This window comes from Mastigoproctus giganteus, chromosome 10, assembly GCF_048544385.1.
Source record: "Mastigoproctus giganteus isolate SK-2022 chromosome 10, ASM4854438v1, whole genome shotgun sequence".
In the NCBI taxonomy this organism is placed as follows: domain Eukaryota; kingdom Metazoa; phylum Arthropoda; class Arachnida; order Uropygi; family Thelyphonidae; genus Mastigoproctus; species Mastigoproctus giganteus.
The window spans coordinates 73,895,179-73,916,594 of NC_143584.1; the positions used below are offsets into that span (position 1 = coordinate 73,895,179).

General features: G+C 38.1%; 1 protein-coding gene across 1 annotated transcript in view; it reads right to left on the minus strand.

Annotated features, from left to right (window-relative positions):
* The window catches only part of LOC150079086 (beta-alanine transporter-like), a 167,953-nt gene that overhangs the window by 15,210 nt on the left and 131,327 nt on the right, over positions 1 to 21,416 (minus strand). The window contains exons 7-8 of the mRNA XM_090382827.1: positions 5,797 to 6,011; positions 2,098 to 2,276 (exon numbers count right to left, since the gene is read on the minus strand). Of these exons, the coding sequence (XP_090238953.1) occupies positions 2,098 to 2,276; positions 5,797 to 6,011 (394 nt within the window). The remainder of the gene's footprint in view (positions 1 to 2,097; positions 2,277 to 5,796; positions 6,012 to 21,416) is intronic.

The window sequence follows — 21,416 nt, forward strand, 5'->3', positions numbered from 1 at the left end:
TAAAAAATGGCAGTATCACGAGATGGAGATGCTGGTCTGGACTGGAGATAGAGCTGGAACAGGAGTAGCTCCTGAAATTGGGGCATTATTGATGAGTTGTCCCCGTCTGGCAAGACTTTATATGCAAAGTCTTGCAGAATATGAAATTTTTCTTTAGAGTCCAAGAGAGACGACTCATTGCCTGGAGAAAATGGTTGACACACAGCAGACGGGACAGGTGAAAAGGACGTGCTGCCAGTCTTCTGGGCTGCCACAGTTACAGAGAGGAGAATCAGAGAGGTTAAACATAGCAAGTTTAGCATGACGGAAACCATGGTCAGTTAGAAGAAAGAGTGCGGCGGCTTGGACTGAGCCATTTTAGAATAGACTTTTGTAAGGCAAAGGATACAGATGGAATAAACTTTCTTGTGACCGTACCTTTGAAAGAAGAAGACCATCGATCTTGCAAGAGTTGAACCACGTGGTTCCGGCAACGAGTTTTTTCGGTTTTAGGATCGCAGTGGATATTAATTGTTAAGTCTAAAAAGTCAACTGGAATGGCATGTCTAAAGTATTAGCAAAAACCTCGATAAGCGATGTGGAGGTCCAGAGGTAGGCAACCGTTTAAAACCTGAAGCGCAGCTGTCGAGACAGTGCGACAGGTATGACTCATCATTAAGAGTACACGTCTTTGGATAGGGGAGAGTTTCTCTTGGATGGCAATCTTCTTCGTATATCGAAACCAGGCGCCAGCGCAACGTTTTATTTTAATAAATGTGTCCTAATACTCTAAAGAAGAACTGTTAACCTTCGTCCACTGATCAACCCGTAACGTCCTTGGTGCAATTACTGCTGCATTTCCAGCCGACACTGTTGTCGGCTGGAAATAAAAAAAAGTAAAAAAAAAAAAAGTAAATTGCAGCCATTATCAACCCACTGTAGGATGGAAGCCTCCTCAACAATTCATACTGAGGGAAAATGGACCATAATCTGCCATGCTGGTCCAGTGCGGGTTGGCAGATCGATCGTATTCAGCAGTCAGAGGCTTGAACCCCGGTCTACTCAAAGAGCGTGTGCTACTGCACTCCCGCTCCTGACCACTCGGCTACGGATGGAAATGCAGTTCCCCAATTCTAATTTCAGGAGATATCGTGAGGGAAAAAGCAGATTCTGCAAGACAACAGAGTTGTATGAATGAGAAAAGATAGACAAAATTAGTCAGCCCTCGTGGGTAGAACAGTTAGTAAGTCGGGTGGAAAAGACCCGAGTTCGATGACGTCGATGACGGGAGAAAAATGTTTATGGGCCTTTTCGCAACGTAGCTGAATTAGTCTCAGGCGAGGGTAGTTCGGTTTTTTCGTCCAGAAAACAGAAAGTCGACCTCAGAACACACGCAATTTGCAGACAGTGTACACAGAGCAACATGGCCTCAGTCGCTGATGCTCCTTAAACCCTATTACAACAAATTACAACCAGACTCCTAAAAATTCTTCATACTCAGGCCACGAACTTTTCAAACGTCTCTAGTATCTTGGTGTTTCAGAAAATAATATTATTAAGCGTCTCACTTGTCCTCCTAAGAAATAATGGTATTTCTTCTGAATTTTTTACTGTACTGCAGCTGTGTTACCATAAACTGTGTGTTAGCTTTAAGCATATGCTTATTATTATTAATTCTTTAGTATCGTGTTTTGTCTGTCAGTTGGTTGTTGTAGAGTTTCAGGCGTGTCAGTGACTTAGGCAATTTTGCGCCATACATAATTTATCTGTAAATTGTGTGTGTATTCTATGGTCGATCGATTTGCTGTTTTGCTAGACTAAAAACCAGAGTTTTCGGGAGAAAAGCCATGCGATCCTCGCTTGGCTTTTGTGGGGAGGACGGTGATTATACTAACTGTGGTACCCACGGGGGCGTATGTTGGTTGTATTATATTTGAACATTGGATAAGAACTTTTGTCATTGTGACAGTAAGAAATTAAATTGCGCAATCAAATATGCGTCAGAATAGCTTTCAATAGAGATGTTATTTCAGTGCCGTGTGTTTGTTTACAGTCGCCTAATGTTACAGTACATAAACGACCTGCAACTAGGAAGAGCAATTATCATCATTCACTCACCTTATATAACAACACAGGTACGAAAATTTGGCCAACAAGGCTGCTAATATCCAACATGTTATGACCTGAGTCACGGACGACCGCAGGTAATTGCTCGCTGGTCCAGAGAGGTATGACCGCTGCGGACGTATGAACACAAAGTTTGGCAAGTATATACAGCACCAGAGACAATGTGGGACCTGGAAAAAAAACATATTCATTAAATAATAATAATATTACATTTCACAGTATAAACACACAGAGCATGGTGCTCGTGATAAGCAATCAATATAGTGAACGATAGGGGGGGGGGGACTTATAAAAATAATTTGGACTGATTTTACAATGAAGTGTCTATTAATAGAGGGTGCCTTGCTGAGAGAGTATTAATTTGTTGGGAACGTCTTCTTTTCCTCAAGGAAAGCGACCCTGATGAAATATGCCACTGTTATCTGTGTTTATGACTGTGCAATTCGCCATGGCTAAATGGACAAGGCGACGCTCAAAAACAAGTTTTAAGTTATTATTACTTCGGTAGGCTCATTATCACACGGACTACCCCACACGAGTATTAAGGAGTGTATTAAGAATGATTCAGACCACAGAAAACGAACAGTGTGAATAAGAGGTGAATGTTCAGAGGACAACGGCGATTGGTCAGTATTATACGAGTTCACAGATCAATTCCACTGATCCAAATTTCCCCGTCAAACTGGGACTTCGGACACAATACAAAATCTTGGCTACAGTTGTAGGTGTCTGCACACTTCTCTACTGTCTGAACGCTACGGAATGAAACTCCTGCAATGAACCAAGGTTCATCTGCCCCCACGGATTCTCATTCCTGGTCTATCACAGCAGGCCATGGTACGGTGAAAACAGAAAGAAAAAGATCGGTTATGCTTGGTTGTTGGAGTCACTGCAGGCCGGTGACGGGTGTCTTATGGTTCAGAGTATATTTCAAAAACAGTGGGACATCCCTCACTGGGACTATCTCCTGAATGGCAGAGCGCATCTAAGTGTTGTTGCGGACCAGTGAGTCAGATCTTTGAGTTTGCTACCGGATTTTCATTCTTCAGGAACGAGTAATGTGAAAAACAGGTCAGAAAATTAAATTTCGTTGATAATGGTGATCAAGAGCATTAGAAAATATGTAATAAATTTGAAGATTTGTGATTGAGGTAGGAATGTGAATAATGATGACGCTCGCACAGATAACGCATTGTGTATTTTGGTTATCACTTTAAGTTCTATTTTTCTGAATAAATTGTGATGATCCTTCAAGAAAAGGCGAAATACTGATGATGCCTATTTTGGCGCAAGGATAATTTTTCACTGCAATTTGACAAGCAGCCAATGAGTCAAAGAAATTAACATTTCGGTTTAATTATTTGGTTAAATATGCCACGTAAGTTCTCCTTTTCCCTTCCTATTTGAAGAGTCAAAGGGAACTACAGGGGGTGAATGAAAAAATCTGAAGAGACTGACAGCGTTAAAAAAAAAAAAAACGACTGGTGGCGGAAAGTCCAGCACATCGAAAGAGGACGTTTAACGCGTGCTTGATGTCTTCCGAAGAGACCCAAGAAAATCCACCTGCCGTACCCGAACAGAATTGCAAGTGCGAGGTTAAAATGTGTGTAAGAATCATGCGCACACGCCTGCTGGTGTATAAGTAAAATTGGAATGTTAAACCGGATGATCTTAGCATATGGAAAAATTTTTCTACACACGTGTTTACCTTAATCACGACTACATTTCTGATTACCTAAACAGGGTCATATTGTCATATAAAGCAACATTTTACAAGCGTGAGTTCGCCATAATGAAGCTGCATGGCATCCAGGAGGTTGAAAGATATAACCCAGAACTTAATGGAAACAGGATTATTGGCCCGAATCTCTTTAGAGAAAAATCTCTGACAGCCTCCGTAAATAATGTTGGAGTTTGTTCGGTTTTTGTAGGCTTTGCGCATCAACAACTTGGGAAATGTTCGCCATATATAATTTGTCTGTAAATTGCATGTTTTCTATGATCGATTTGCTGTTTTTCTGTATGAAAAATCATGCTACCCTCGCTTGAGATCGACTAACTCAGCTTCCTGTGAAAAAGACTCATAAAAGTTCCTCTCATCATTGATGGGATTCGAACTCGAATCTTTTCCACCCGAAGTGAGAAGGAAGAGATTATATCAGCTGTGCTACCCACGAGGGCACAACAGCTAGAGAACTACCAACTAAACTTTAACCAACTACCAACTACCAACTAAACTTTAACCAACTAAACTTATGCTCCAATAGGATGAAGTTTCTCTTCATTAGTATATGATGGATATTCTCTTTTAAATGCCTGGGTAATAAATCGCTGATTAAGCAAGAGATGTTTCCATCTCCTGGCCATTGAAATCGCCTGACTTTATCCTGCTCGATTTTTTCCTGTGAGTGTTACACGAAGGTGTATTCAAGAAAGGTGCAGAATATTGTGGAGCTGAACAGTTATAGTGACATTCGACACACCAGCCATGTTTGGGAAGGCGGCTGGGTACTGCCGTAATGCAATTTTAATGTAGCGTCACCATATTTTCTTAGGGAGAAAGGCATAGGTGATCCGACTCCTGTCAGAACAGTCTCAACGTTCTTGCTATATCCTTTCTTTCTTCAAATCAGCCCTTCCATAAACTTTTTTGACTTGAGGACAAGGTCTGATTCCCCAGAATTAGTCGGCTCCCTTCCGGTAAATCGCTTGTAGGGTATCTTTAGAGAGAATTCTGCAGGTCCGAGTCACCCCAAGAAAGGAAAATCTCTATGCTGATATAATAAACCTTTGAAACTACCACAATGTTAATCTTATGTCCCCACTTCCCACATGCAAAGGTCATCAGAGGAAGAAGTATACATTCATAAGAAGCCAAGAGTTTTACCCTTGACCACCACCTCCACTCTAATCACGTTCCTCAACTTGGCATATACATTTCTTACCTTCTCCCTACCTAAATGTCATTTGTTCATCTATAACCTGCATGGGATGTCCACATCGAAGATGTGTATGCAGGTACATCTTATAATCACTCTGTACGAGGGTCATTATAAAATAACTTCTAGGGTTTGTAGTCTTATATCTCTCAAAGTTTGTATGTCGAGTACATGCCTAATGTAGGAATATCCCAACTCTTTTCAACAAGTATTTCAAGGGATATAAAGCCTCAACGTGGAAGTTATTTTATAATCACCCTCTGTTACATGTCATTAAACAGGGTTGTTTGGCATTGGCCTCTCCTTATTTTCTCAGTTGTGGATTTAAGTCTAATAGAGGATGATGGAAAACGGATTTACCAGTATCATAGACTTACTTCCATCCACTGTGAAGCTGGTTGTTGGCCATCCAGGAGGGAAAATCAACGTCATCCTCTGGTTCTCATACCGAAGCAAAACTATGATACTATAGAAAAGACAGGAGTCCTCAATACAGTACTGGAATGGTGTTCCTAATAAGTTGTCCATTGAATGTAGGAACTCACTCAACTCAACTGGGTGTTAATGAAATATTAATTATTGAAAGCTAAAAGTTTAGAGAAAAATATTTTCCGATTTTTTCTGTACTGACTTTGCAGAGATATAAAACAAGCCACTCTCTAATCCTACGTTGGCAATGTCATTTTCATGACGAGCTCAAAACTAACAAGAAATGACAACACACAAACTCCATTTTTACGTCTTAACTTACCAGTTCGACCACCTGCGGCGACAAGGCACAAACTTCCCCCTAAGGCACAACTAAGGAACATGGCACATCTTCTTCCACAGCACCATAGCATCGCCGCCGACAATGCTACACCGCACACTTCGGAGAGAGACGCAAAGGAAAAATTGTGATAAATATCTCCAGGAAGCTCCACAGCGTAGTAGGTTAATCCAATACATGCTGTAGTACTAGTGAACCTAAAGTGAAAGAAAGAGATACACGCTACTAATGAAATACAGAAAGGATAAAGCCAATGGTCTATATCAATAAAGATGTGACAGAAGCTGTGGAAATTAGTGTGGCGCAAGATATTAGACTAGAGAACTAAGGTGATAGAAGCGAACAAAACATTGTGGGTCTCGAGGGCTGATGCGTGCGTCAATATTCATTTGGAGTAATAGCGTAACAGAGATCACATCACACGAGAAGGCACGTGTTATTAATATAAATGCTGGGTGAGGCTAGTAGATGAAGAAAGAAGCACTAATGATATCAAGCAGGATAAGAGAGATGGCTCCTTAAAGGGGAGACTGTTTATCATGCCGAAAGCTTTCGAGCACTCGCATTTTTGTTTCAGCAGAAAGGAGTTTTGTAGTTGAACGAAAGTACTTCGTCGAGAGAGAGTCGGCTTTATACTGGGCCTCAAAGACAAGACAATAAGCTCAATTTAACTGTTATGCAACGCCTTCAAGCGTTATTGAACGCTGCTTCAGTTAACCCTCTCAGATTTTGAGAAGTTTGAAAGAGTTGAGATGCTTATCTTTATCTGATACAAAAATTTCTAAAGATGCGATGTATTCCTGGGTCTGAGGATTCACATGCAGCATTATGTAATGCGAATGATTTGCCACGGAAAGATTTACTGAGAATTTTTACAGACCATTGTTGACCAATGGTCTGTCAAAGATGTTGTCGATTTAATGAAAGCTTTCAATTAAAAAAATAGTAACCTGATGTAAGAGAAAACATCCGCAGATGTCACTGAACACTGCTTTACAAAACGAAACGGGTAGTTAACGATAAATATGAACGAGAGATGGAGGAAGGACATTTCTATCAACCAAGTTAATAAATGGAAATGTAGGAACTCATAAATTGAAAACAAAAGGTTTCTAAACTGAGTTTCGTCATTAACTGGGAAAGATTCTACGGGTAAATGGAATAAAAGTAGAAAGAAAAAAACGAAACCGATCAAGACAGCTCATATTAAGAAAGATTATCACGGAAAAGGATTTAAGTTAGGCGCATCCATCCTGCGAATAATTCCTTCGAGAACACGACTGGAGACATCAGGGATCAAGACAGCTAAAGGAATGATGCAGAAGTAGCGCATGTTTCTTTGAAACAAATGCTCTCGACTTGAGTGGCAGACGACTGCTATAAGCATCTTATTCTTTCTGCGCGAGATGGCAGGGAAACGGTGTAAGTGTGTGGAAAGAAACGGCGAGTTTACTTTTAAGATGATTTTTTTTGTTTTTTAACCTCGTTGTCTTTCTCCACCCTCCCTTTCCCCCCGCAGCGCCTAAACATTGCCTGGAATAGCTGTCATTAAGGAATGCGAAGTATTTTGATGGATGTTCGGAAAGAATTCTTATGATTTATAGGACAGATGAGTTTGGCTTTTAGCCTCCGGCTCTCTTAGTGAACGAACACCGACTGGAAGGAATGAAAAGGACGTATGAGAATGTTAGAATACGATAACCAATGAGATGCACATAAACAGAAAGCTATGGTTTCCATGGTAACGTCCCGATGGGATGGTTACCAAGGGATCCTGCACATGTTGCAGCAATTTCTAATCATGGTATATACCTCACCATCCACTCCATACAATATGTAGGCCGTACTTGTTGTTTTCTTTAATATTCAGATATTCTATAGAAATGATGTAGAAGTTTTAACAGCCGATAAAGTAGAAAAATCAATTTAAAAACGCATAGGCGATTTTTTTTTTCCAAAACATTTTGCAGAGTAGAGATCTTGTCTGGGTTTGATTTAATTAGCTTAGTCAACCATGATTGACTAAGTCCGAGATTACATGGTCGGTATAAACGTAATAGTAATAGCCATATAATGCAAGGAAGCCACAAGCTTTTGCTGCACTAGCCGGGAAAAAAATGAGTAGATAAGAAAACACAAATTATTTGTTTCCCTACTGGTAATTATCCAGTTGGCCTTTGAATTTATTCAAACTGTCAGTCTCAACTACCTGCTAGGGCAACTTGTTCGAGCAATCGAGGACTCGCTGGCTAAAAGAAAACTTCCTACAATCTAATCTAAACCTCAACCCATGTAATTTGAATTTATGGCCTCTAGTTCTGGAATCTATAAGAGTGAAAATTTTGCCTTCATTCATTTTACTAACCCCTCTGAGAACCTTTTAAACCTCAATCAGGTCACTTCTGAGGTGTCTGGTTGCCAAGCCCTGTAGGCCACATAATCGGAGTGTTGTACGGTCGTCGGTTTGCCGATCTCGCCATTCGAATTGCTCGTCTTTGGACCATTTCAAAAAGCTGTCTTTGGATCCTTTCGAAAAGCTCAGTCTTTGAACCATTTCAAAAAGCTCAGTGTTTTTTTTTTTCTCCATACTTGAACACAGTATTCCAAATGTGGTCTTACAAATGCCTTATAAGTGGAAAAATACTCCATTTAGATGGAAATCAATGAATTTAGATAGAATGGCATGCTAAAATGTATTTCTATGTAATGGGAAACCACGAATATGTAGAAGCAAAATGAAGTTGCAGAAATCTTGAAAATTTCAAAACAATACAGGCTTATATGAACTGCATGGGCACAATACAGAATAACAGAATTAACTAAATGAATTTAATTTTACACTAATAATAATAATACAATACAGTTTATTAATTAAAACATTTGTTTACAATATATAAACTTGTTAAGAAACTTAAATTTTTTGCCAAGTTATAAATCATTATTCCATATTCCATACAAATTTATTATTTAACAGAAAAGATAAAGAAATTACTACACCTAATATATTCCAAACTGTAAACAGAGAGTATTATTTATACGAATTGAAACTCTAATCTAATGAGTCATTAAGTATCAGATATCAAAATTTTCAATTTGAAAATAGGATAACGTCTCCCAAGTCTAAACTCAACACTAGACAACAAATTCTTAATTATATTCATTGTATGCCTTTCTCCAAATCTATTTAGTACCCTAGGATGAGGCAAAACAATTACATTTGGGTTCCTTAAATTATGTGAAAAATTCCTTTGCTCATTCAACTCTTCAAAAATAATGTTCAGATTTTTAAAAATTAAATTTAACTTCAGTTTTTGAACTGGTTACAGAATTTTATATTTTAACAAAATTGCCTTTTCTTATTCAAGTCATTCCAAATAATTTTCCCATTATGTCTCAAAATCCTGTTAATTAAGTTGTTTATTATCCTTACTTCAGAAAGCTTTCAATTAAAAAATTTGCTCGTGCCCATACCTAGACTAAATAATCGAGTTGGGAATCCACTAATGCATAATATAAGGTAACTTTTGTTCTAAGATTTAATTTATGTTTAATGCAGTAAAAAAAGTACACATAAAATCTCATTCTTTTGTACAAATTTGTTATGAATTGCTCAACTAAGACTGTAGTCAACCCATAACCCAAGGTAATAGTGATCTGAAAGTTCTTCCACAGTTTGACATTCGCAGTTCTGGAAATTCTGATCAAGTAATTTAACAGAAGGATCTAAAATTTTATGAGAGGGTTTAACTACCAAAAATTTAGTTTTTTTTTTTCAAAACTGAGTGCTGATTTATTGTCATGTAGCCAACTCCGCAAATGAATAATATCCTACTGTAAATCAAGTCATATTTGTTAAGTTTTTTCCAACTGTAGATAAGATTATATCATCTTATATACAGTTCATATAATAAAAATGAAGAAGGAAAAGGCTACCTGTCAAATTGACATAGAGGTACCCAACACTGGCAATCTCCAGAAAACCCATGAGGAAAAGATCAGGAAGTACAGGAACCTAAGATATGGATCAAAGAGATGTGGCTATGCAACAAATAACGATCATCCCGATCGTCGTGTCAACCACCGGTATGGGCACAAAGACCCTACATAGCAACCTAGCAGCAATAGGTCTCCCAGAGAGCAGCTACAAGGAACTCCAGAAAGTTGCATTCCTGAACACCCGTAGAATAACCAGAGTTCCCCCATAACCACCCTGTGTACTTGGTAGCAGTACCCATCACGGGCTGAACCCCTAATCAGGTGATAATAATACTAACCACTTTACCGTATTACACGCTGGTGTCCCCCAAGTACGACCCTCCTGCCACACTAGAGAATTCTACTCACACATTATACTGGGACTATGCCATAATGACAGACAAGACGATCCTACACAACAGACCAGACATAACCCTCATCGATAAGAAGGAAGTGTTACATACCTGATCGACAAAGCGGTGCCCAACACCAGCAACCTCCAGAAAACATACGATGTAAAGATCAGGAACTACTCAGACCTGAGATAGGAAGCCAAAGATATGTGGCATATGGAACAAGTAATGACCATCCCGATCATCGCGTCAACCACCGGCATGGTGCCAAAGAGTCTCCATAAGAGCCTAGCAACCATAGGCCTCTCAGAACACTTACATGGAACTCTAGAAAGCCGCAATCCTGAACACCTGTATGGCAATAAGAGAGTTCATCGATCAACAGTAATAAATTTATTTATTATTATATTTATTTATTTTATTATTAATTTTATTTATTACCACCCATGCACTTGATACCAGTACCTGCCATGGGGTGGAAAAATCCCATAAAGAAGAAAGTTTTTTTATGATCATGATAATAATACATATCTAAATTATAATTTATTACAAATGGCGTTCTAGAGTTTTGTATTATGATGATGCATCCAAAGGAATTTACTGTTTCAACATAGATCCCAGAAACTGAAATTCCCTTGGTTCAGCGGTACTACAAAGTCAATCCATTCTCTTAGGTATTTTTTAATGTTCTTGAACAGACGGAAATCTCTGGGAGGTGGTTGTGGGATCTCGTGAATATGGTTGATGTCCGACAGTGTCTCACTGGACCGAGAAATCTTTGTGCGCCTTAGCTTTCTCTCAGTAATGAGTTCTCTGGACTCTCGCCAAAGTCCTTGGTAGATTTACTTACAGATTCAAACAAAAAATGCTTTTATTTTCTCGGGATAATCAATTCGATATTTGTGTTCAACCAGCAAATCGCTCATCTTTAATGATACTTGCTACCTGTAGTTTAAGTATTTTCTGTATTTTCGATCATTAAGAAAACATATGCATGAGATTGCATGAAATCTACATAGCAGGGCACTTGCCAAGGAATGATTGAGGGTTTCGTCCTTGGTCAATGTATGCCCGCACATAGCGAGATAGTCTGTACACTGTCTCAAAAAATGCGTCGCTTGTTGTTAATGCACTAGCTGCAATCAAGTTACATATGAAGTTGAAATTTATTGATTTAATTTGTTAGAAAAAATGGAGGTCGGTGCACTGACCCGTAAGATTCCTTTTCCCTCGCTAGTCCACGAGCGTAGCACACTGGTTATTATCGCCTTTTGCCTTGTTTCTTATGAACTGGGCAAAAAACAATGTTAAAGTGATCTTTGGGATATTTCCTACTCCTTTTATTACTGGAGGAGGTGGGATTGACACTTAAACGAACTTTCAAAGCCTTATTGAAAAAAAATTGAAGCAATATGGGAAATTCCTCCTTTTACCAGAAAGTTTCTGAATATTCAAGACATATCATATGCTTTTCAACATTAAATACACCAAATGTTCGCTTTTAAGGAAGGAAAGAATTTGTAAACAGACGTCTCCCATTTGTCTAATTTGTTTCTGAATACCTTTGAAAAGTGGATATTTTCTACTCTTTCCTTTTTGTCATTTGTGTAAAGGTATTCCACTCAAATCTACTGTATCTCGATAGGTGGATGTTCTCTTCCAAGAAAGGGAACTGGTGTCATGCAGAAATGTGATCACTTTCGCAGAGAGATTTTTTTAACGTCGCAGATGTAAAGAGTATGAGATAAGGGGAGTAGAGGTGTTCTCCAAAGCAGCGATTGGGCAAGACAATTGAATAGGATTACGAAGCAGCCCGCGGAGAGTCCCAGGAGGAAAAGAGATGGAACAGATTATTAGAGGGAGCAGACCAAGAGTATGACTGCCTCAATCTCTAAATCAGTGCATTAGCAGGTCTTGTCGCTTCATGGATTGTATGCTGCCCACGAGGGGTTTGATCAGGTCAAAGCACCAGCAGTTGATAACAGACAAGTCAGCTGACTACATTGGCACCAATATTTATTTATTACTAACACGGGCAGGAATCTAAAAATCCTTGAAGGTCTCACCAATCGAATATTATTGATATCTCTTTGCTTCCCATCGGTCTTCTAATCTCAGTTTTGTTCATACTAGCAGATGAGAGCTTTCCAAACATACGTTCAGCATTAGCTCATCTGGAACTATTTTATTAATTATATTTTGATTTCGTTTTTATTTTAACTATGATTTAAGTTAGGCTGTTTTCTTGTAAATAAATTTCACTTTACTACATCACTCACCTCCCAACAGTAGGCTCACTCGTATAACTGTAAAAACATTAGCATTTTCTAAGTAAGTGATATTATCGTAGTGAAGAAACCCCCATACACATAAGATTGAGTTAAATGTATGTGTGTAAATTAGAAAGCTCTGGTATGTGCATAAGAAATCCTTCATGCAATAATGCTCACGATTTAGAGAAAACTCAATTAAAAAGTCTTCTTTTCTTTAATTTTTCAATTAATTATTCAGGTTTGCCTTAATATTTCATGTATATATTGTTTCTTTGTCTCTTGTACCCTCCTATTCAACTCTTAATTTATTAATTTCTTGTTCATTTTATGTTGTTTTTAATAAGGTTAACACTCCATCTTTGACCACTCTGGAGGCGATTACTTGGGTCGCACTGGAAAAGTCGTTACCGTATGCTATTCTACATGATTTTATGTATAAAAACAAATATTAGTGAAGGATTTAGAAATAATGACAGTTAAATGTGGTGATATGTCCATCTTTTCTTTTTATTCGCAACCATAGAGGGTCATTTTACAGAAGGAAAACAATTATAAAATTTTGACTAACGCATTTGTAAATATAAACATGCACGCATTTACGATCGGTTGAATTTTAACCTGTTATAAACTATAAGCTAGAGTATTGACCCTGTCAGCTGTTTGGCATTGTGCCTGTTCCCGAATAACACTGGCAAATCTTTCATGAGCAGTTTTAGTCCGATTCTTGTCGTTATGAGCAATGTAGAGAAGTGGATTATTCATAATTTGTAGTGTTCATAACTTATAGTACAAATTACTATAAATTATAAACCAAACGGCTAGAAGAAAACCTGGAAGACAACGATGGAGATGGACAGATGAAATTCATGAGTTTGTGGGTAGTAAATGGATGGCCGTTGCACAAAACAGAAGGAACTGGAAAGTTGCTGGGGAGGCCTTCATCCTGTAGTGGATTTAAAATGGCTGATGACGAACCAAAAACTAAAGGCAAAGATTGAGGCGTTTCTTGTTGCTGGTTTAGTACTGTGAATGATAGACTGGTTTCTCAGAAGGAACTGAAAAATTGCTGGAGAGGCCTTCATCCTGCAGTGGATTTAAAATGGCTGATGATGAACCAAAAACTAAAGGCAAAGATTGAGGCGTTTCTTGTTGCTGGTTTAGTACTGTGAAAATGATAGACTGGTTTCTCTGTGAACAATGCTTCAATTTAGAGACTGATAATTTCTTTGCTATAAGAAATCGTCAGTCTCCAAAAATTCGGGACATGAACTGCTTTTATCTGATGAAAAAGTTGAAAAGATTCTTGTGATCAGAAGAGCAATAGTGTAAATTTATGTAAAATATAATATTTTGGTGTTATTCGTATCTTTTCAACCCTGAGCACGTGTCTCTGATTCAAATAGTAGGATTTTATATCCTGCTTACAAGTCGACCTAAAACTTTTAGATGACTTTTAGGGCTCATTACGTTTAGGACTTATACGCCCGAATATACATACTTTCTCGTGTGTCTCCTGTAAGCAGAGGCATGCACGCATCATCGTGCATCCGCAGGGAAACCTTGATATTCTCATTATTTCCGAAGCAACTCCACTGTAGGAATTCAGCTGTTATGTTTAGGCTTAATGAATCCGTCAGAGAACTCCCCAATGGTTCTAAAACATAAAAGAACGCGCGACTACAGCGTAATTGCTTTAGCAGTAACTATGGTGATTTGTAGTTTCCATTATTTTGTTATCTCACCGCGTATTTTGGACAAAATCAACATATGGCTGTTCACACAATGAATGCTGAGGCCTCTGACCTCTGATATGAACTCCGACATTCTTCTTAAGCGATTCCTTTTCGTGTAATTAACACGCTCAACAGGAATGCGCTCGTGTAATACTCCCACTGGTAGAAAAGAAGTCGACAAAAGAAATCGCTGCTTAAGGTACTGAGGATTTGGCCGAAGTTCTGTTACTCTTTCTTAATTGCTTCCATTCCCTGTAGTACAGTCGAAGAATTTTTCCTTCATCCGGGAGGAGTCCACAACTGTCTACAGACACGTGCGATTACAGCGGTATAGCACTCTCCCGCATTTCTTTTTACTGGCAGACTTCGATGTTTTGTGATTTGACCAAAAAACATCATGCCTTCTAAACTTCTGAGATTATTTTTAGTCAGTGCAAAGGAAGGTAAGTTAAATAAATACATAAATATTAGAGCCCAAGTAAATTGATTGCGTTCATATTTTTTGTTAGATTTGGCAGCCCTATTTCAATAAAGACTGTTTTATAACTGCCTAATATCCATTAAACTTTATGTACGATTGTCCTTCAGAAAATTCATTATTCAGAATTAAATGAATATTCGTCTAAAAAAATTGGAGAGTTCACAGCTTGTGTGAGATTGGACATGAAAAGTCTCCTGGGCTTTTGGAGCAATTATAATCAATAGTGTGCATTCACAGACCCTTCAACGGGTAGGTTAAAAGTATTCTTGTTGCAGAATGGCAATAAGAAACCCTTCATTTGGCATAAAATAAACTTTTGATGTTTTGCTGATACCAACTGACATCAACTACAAAATAATCATGTTTGGCAGACGTGTGGATTCAAAGGTTATTGGACTTATTGGAAACTTCTGACACAATAGACATGATATTGAAAAACATTGTGTTGAAGGTTGGCAATAAGGGAAAGAATTTGTTTCTGGTAGAAAGGATGTGAAATATCCTCCCTTCCCCAATTAATAAATCCAGAAATGATATTGCTTACTCCGTTCTTCAGATAAAACCGAATTAATAAAAAGATTTATTCGAAAGCACTAGATTAAGCAGATGAAGGATTTCTGCTACTTAAGACAAATGCTTCCAAATTTAAATGATGCAAAACTTAGAGAAGACCTTGGATCACCAGTCAGGAAGTTCATACATGATTCCCAGTTTGAATAAAAGCTAAACAATATTGAATCATTTGTGTGGAAATCTTGAGGATGCTGTTGAAGGATGTTTAGGAAACAATAACTTTAAGAACTGCAAGATAGTGATACTGAAGTGTTTTTTTTTATATTCGAGCAGGATCACCTGGTTAGAAGGATTTACAACTATCATTTTGGAAATAATTATTGTGAAAATAACTTATCAACAGCTACCAGAGATATCCTATTCGAGACACATTGGCTCGAATCACGATAGTTTCAAATGCATGTGCTACTGCATTTTTGAGCTGATCACTCAATTCTGTCACTATAACACTATAAAAAACTCTTTGAAAACATTGAATGCTTCCTGCATTCCTACTCGGGCTTCTCGGAAATTTAGGGGACGTTAGTGATGAACAGGGCAATAGCTCCACCGTGATATCTTAATAATGCCTCAAAGATATTGGATGGGGTGAGGTGGTGATGAGACACTGCAGGTTTCTGCAAAGAGAAAGCAATGCCTCACACATAACAAAATCTAAAAATCGTACAAGACTGCAAAAAACTGTTCCAGTAATAATTTCCACTGTTTCTTAAGACCAGATTATACACACGAACTCTTTCCTCATTAATCAGAAAGTAGTGTACTGTCGCTACAAGAGAGAAATAATCAAAGGTTAACTTTTGCTCCCTGTTACTTTGCTATCATCGTGATGAGACTGATGTATGATATGAATAGAAGAGAGGAAAGGTAATCATTCCCCGTTTGCCTAACCGTATGCCGAATGGTTGATTAAAAAACTACGCCGTGACACGATCATGTTGCTGCACCAGCCATTATGATATCCATTTCTCATTTGCGGTCCGCTTTCGCTCTTTCGTTTGTTTGCGATAATAGTTCCTTTTGGTGGATGTTTTCTTATAATTTGTGTTCCAATTTCTTTCTTTTTAAGTGCTCGAGATATTAGGTATCACTTTTCTTTCCGAGTGCAGAGTGATGTTGTCGGATCTTTCTCTCTGTTTCTCCCTGTCTATAATCGAACCTAGACGGGTTCGATTATAGACACCATATGTTAATGTCTCATGGCCTTGGTTGCCTAAGGGATTAAGTTAAATTGCAGCGAGAGTTAAAAGAAATGATTTAATTAGTACGGCCATATTCTTTATGATGATAGTTTCGTTAATAGATTTATTTTTTAATTATTGAAATATTATTCAGAATCGAGTTTTTGTTTTATTGACTTTCGTTTTTTTTTTCGCTTTCAAATATCGGATTTTACGTTTATGCGTGCATTCGGCATACTGCACGAGCATTTTTTTTTTTTATCGCATCCCAATTGCAGATGGTGGAAATTGTGTATGATAATTTGCGGACATTTCTTTAGGAACCCTTACTACTCTTTTTTTTTTCTCCACTGGCCTGTTTCTCGACTGGCATCAGAGCTGCAGATTAATATCCACTCTGAGAGAAGGAGAAAATGAAAGAAAAGCTGCCTGAAAAGATATGCGCTAAGGGCGAGGTTAATAGTGTTCTAAGTCTCTTTGGTTTCATGTTTGCTGCCGGCTCCTACTGTGAATGCGTTAACCGCAAATTTTTAAGAAATTTTCCATTATGAGCTGAGAGCTTATCATTATCGCATGATTTACTTTGGCGGGGTCCCTGAGGATCAGTGCAGCCACGGTCATTATCCACACACACACACACAGTGCACACTTGTAATTGCTTAAGACTTTTTCTACGGGTAATAGATTGTCTAATACATCTTTTCTTGTAAAGTACACATCAGTTCTTTAAGTAATCTACCAACTACTTCTTGTTAATGCGCTCTGAATGTAGATGACCACAAGATCTCGTATCAGGCCCACGAGGAATATTATCTTTCTTCTTCGGGCTGAATTTATTTTTTTTTAATGCCAAAATAAACAGCATCGATTTATCATTTGCATAATGATCGCTTTAATCCCCATAAATGGACTGGAACTTACACGTGTTTTAAAATAATCCTAATGTAAACAGTTTCTTAAAAACGTTTTCGGCTTTCATGGTACATGGAGGTTAAAATAATGATGCGCTAATCTCATTTGAGAAAGATAATCTTGTTTTAAGAACTTATAGTAACAAATTAAGTAAATAAAGTTTTTCTTTGGGTGTTACGACTTGATGTCACCTTCATTTACTCACAACTGCGAATACAGAAACAAAAGTAATAGAGGAATTACCTTTTCTGATCATATTCTTCGTCTTCCTTTCTTCCACCCTCTTGGCTACTGTAATTCTGGGTCACTGGTTTCATATTATCGATCAGTTGCTTATTTTCTGAGTTGGTTTTTCTGTTTGCATCGAAAACCTTGTGCTTCCGCGTGAGACTGCTAACTCAGTATACAGTGAAAAAGCCGCTATAAGATTCCTCCATGGGTAACGGGAATGGAATTCAAATGTGTGGTGGAGTCTCTCATTTGTGCCTCAAAATCCACTCATTGTAAATATAAACCGTTACTGAATTTCGTTTTTATTTTGGTTTTGAACGCAATATATTGAAGTTTGTTTAAAAAAAAAAAAACAAAAAGTAACTTGTTAATGTATTATGAGGAAGTCATAAAGGAACTGCATTCAAAGAAAAACTTAAAAATGATTTACTTATATTTTATAGAAGGCCTTTGACACAGGCTCAGATCAACTCCTTGCGTATAAGTTGGCGTAAGATGATACAGTGGATAAAATGGATAAAGGGATGGTTAACTGGAAGGAGACATAGAATAGTCATAAATGGGCAGCGCCTCAAATAGACCAGTGTTATTTTTAGTGTTACTTTTTTTAGAAACGTTTTATTTTTACTTTTCATTAAAGGTATTCATGATACATCACAAGCTTCATGATGCCAAAATTTACCGAGGATATTGCAGTTATTAGGGTTGAACAATAAAACTGGCGTGCCTTGCTACAACCTAGCATAGATAGGTGGTAGGTTACTTATCCGTCGCTCTGCTTTGGAAGCTTGAAGTGGTGAAACCCATGTTAGTCTCTAGAGCAGAGCTCCTGCAACACCTCTTCCATCTCTCGAATATAGGCTGTCTTCGAGGTTATGATGGGTATCACGGAGAGATCCAATATTATTTACACTTCGAGGTTATAGCTATAAAATGGTTTTCACAGGCATGTCGCAAGATATTCCGTGGTAACGTAGAGACTGAACGAAGTCCGAATAGTGTATGCTGGAAGCACTGTCGAGGCCACATTATGTTTAGGAGCTGGATATATTCTTACTGTGTTGTACGTCGTATCCAGAATAATTAATTCATGCAACAAGTCTCACCTCTCTAGTTTTAATCCATCTACTGAATGTATAAAAATAGTCAAATCAATTGGAACACATTCACCCGAAAAGATCTAAACTTCCCAAAAACTTTCTCATTTATTTCACAAATATACGTGGTCTCAGTTCCAGTCTCAACGATGTCAATTTCCATCTACAATGTACCAAGCCTCACTTAGTTTTGATGACAGAATCTATCTCGATATTGGTTGCTTTAACTGCCACCCATCTCAGTTGTCCTAATTATTCAGTTAATGATTCCTTTCCCTTCAAACGTGACACTTTAGCATACGTCTGCTCGGATATTCTTCGTCAGAGAGTTCTTAATCTGGCGTTTCATCTTTTTGATTTCTTCTGTATTAAAATCGCTTCACCTCATCAAACAAATTGTTCTGTTGCTTCGATTGTTCTACCAATCACACTGAACTGTTTGAGTTCCTTTTTTTGAACCTCAGCTTTCTCCAATATAACTTTCCTAACAATGAGCTAATTTTTCTTGGTGATTTTAATGTTTACAACTGCAGCTGGTTTTATTTGTCTAGTATCCCCGATAAAACGCCACTTGCGGCACACCTGCATTGCATTGATGGATCGGGTATAGGAGAGGGTTGCGATGAGTGAGGTACACTGTTCTATTCCAGAGGAGCGAGTGCAGAAAAGCGAAAACGTCACCTTTTATCAGAAAGAAATTGGTTAGGAGATTCAGACGGGCTGAGATGTTGAGGCTATCAAAAGCAGCTTCGATATTGGCATAAACAACCGCCATTTTTGATCTGGCCTCAAATGCGTTTAGAATTGCCGTTTGGATTGCCAGAAGGTTGGAGACAGTTGAACTATTAGGGAGAACGTAATGGAGTTGCTTTGATGGTTGTAGAAGAAGATGGCGTGTTATATGCTGAAGAAGGACTTTTTCCAGCAGCTTTAGGAGCGTGGATGCAGTGGATATCGGTCTATAGTGCTTCGGCTGGCTTGGTAGTTGAACTTTAAGTAGTGGGGCGAGAGCGTATTTGCTCCAGGATACAGGAAATTCTTGTTCAACTACTTGTTCTACTTGTTCAACTGCTCTACTTGTTCAACTCCGTCCTCTCTCTATGAGAGAGAGGACGGAGTTGAACAAGTAGAGCAGAGCATCAAGGACATTTGGACTGAGGCACTTTACAATGAAATGCAGGACTTTATCGACTCAATGCCAACCGTGGTCTTCCGACAGTAGGATATCAGAAGAATTCTGAATTATCATGATGCCAAGAAAGCTCCAGTTCCTGATGGAGTTTCTCCTCTTTTTCTCAAAAATTTCTTATTTCAAGAGTGTTACTCCTTATTCATGTAATTCTGTTAACATTCATCCAGTTCCAAAAGTGGATGCTAAATCTCTTCTTTTAAATTATCGCCGATCGCACTTATCTCTACTCTTTCCAAAGTAATGGAGAAATCCATCAGCTGCCAACTCTTTTACACTACCTTGAAACCTTCCTTCTGATCAATGATCGTCAATATGAATTCCGTGAGTATCGATCGACTGGTGATATATTGGATTATGTTACTTATCTTTAGATAGTAATATAATTCAATGCCAATTGTCCAATGAAGCGAAGAAAACTTAGATAATTTCAATCCATATAAAACCCAATCCTTTCTTATTTCTCTCAGAAATGAGTCTTTTGCTCCTGTTCTCATCTTCGATAATTCTCGTATTTCTGGGCAAGATCACACATCTCTATTGGGAATTACTCTGCTTTTTAATCTCTGTTAGTATAATCGCATAAGAAATATTGCTTCCTCTGCATCAAAAAACTGGGTTTTCTCTTTCGCCCTCAGCGTTACTTTCTTCTGAATAACTATTCACCTCTACAAATTTCAAATCCACCCTACCATGGAATATTGTCCCAACATCTCGGAAGAAGGCAAGAAACGTTGAACTGCCGCAAGACCTTGATTCTGTTGAAAAGTGGGCAATCAGGTTAATTTAATGACTGCCTCTTTCGAAGTCTCTTTACTCTCTGTCTCAAATGCTGACTCAATTTTTGCTCATACTTTTTTTAGTACTTTTTTGGGTACATTTCTTCTGAACTGGCGTCCGTAATTTCACCTCTCTCTCTTTTCCAAACGAACCCGGATCAGTCAACGTCCATTCACTGATTAACTCACAAAACTAACTTATTTTATTTCTCATTTTTCCCCTTCTACAATTCTGGAACAAACTCCATTCACACATTTGGCAACGAGTTTCATATGCCAGAATTGAGAAATTTCTGCGTATCCGCCATTATTATGTTGGTAACAAACATAATATTCTGCGCTTTAGCTACAATGTACGGTATGATGATAGATTATATGATATGTATATAAAAAAAAGAAATATTAAATATCCGATTTTTCTTTGTCCGATTTGTGGAGGGGAGAGGAGGCTCTAGTAATATTTCTAAAAGAGCTTAATTGAATATTTCTTCAAATTCGTCTACAGGGAGTGGAATTATTCCATGTGGGCTAACGGATAGAAGGAAGGGTGAAGACAATAGGCGCTTTTCCCATATGTGAACGCGCAAAAATATGAAAATAAGTAAATCACTGATGATGACTACCGAAAGTGTTAATTATTTCATTAATTTTCTATTTTCACTCCACTAATTACAAATGTATAACCAAGTTCGAGTCTATTTTTCGCCTAATTTCATCGAGCTGGATGATTTAGTGATATGGGAGTCATATGAAATGCGAAGAATAGGCGTCAAGATGCGGAGGAATCCCCCCTCCCCGATACTGACAGCATTTCATTCATCAGAG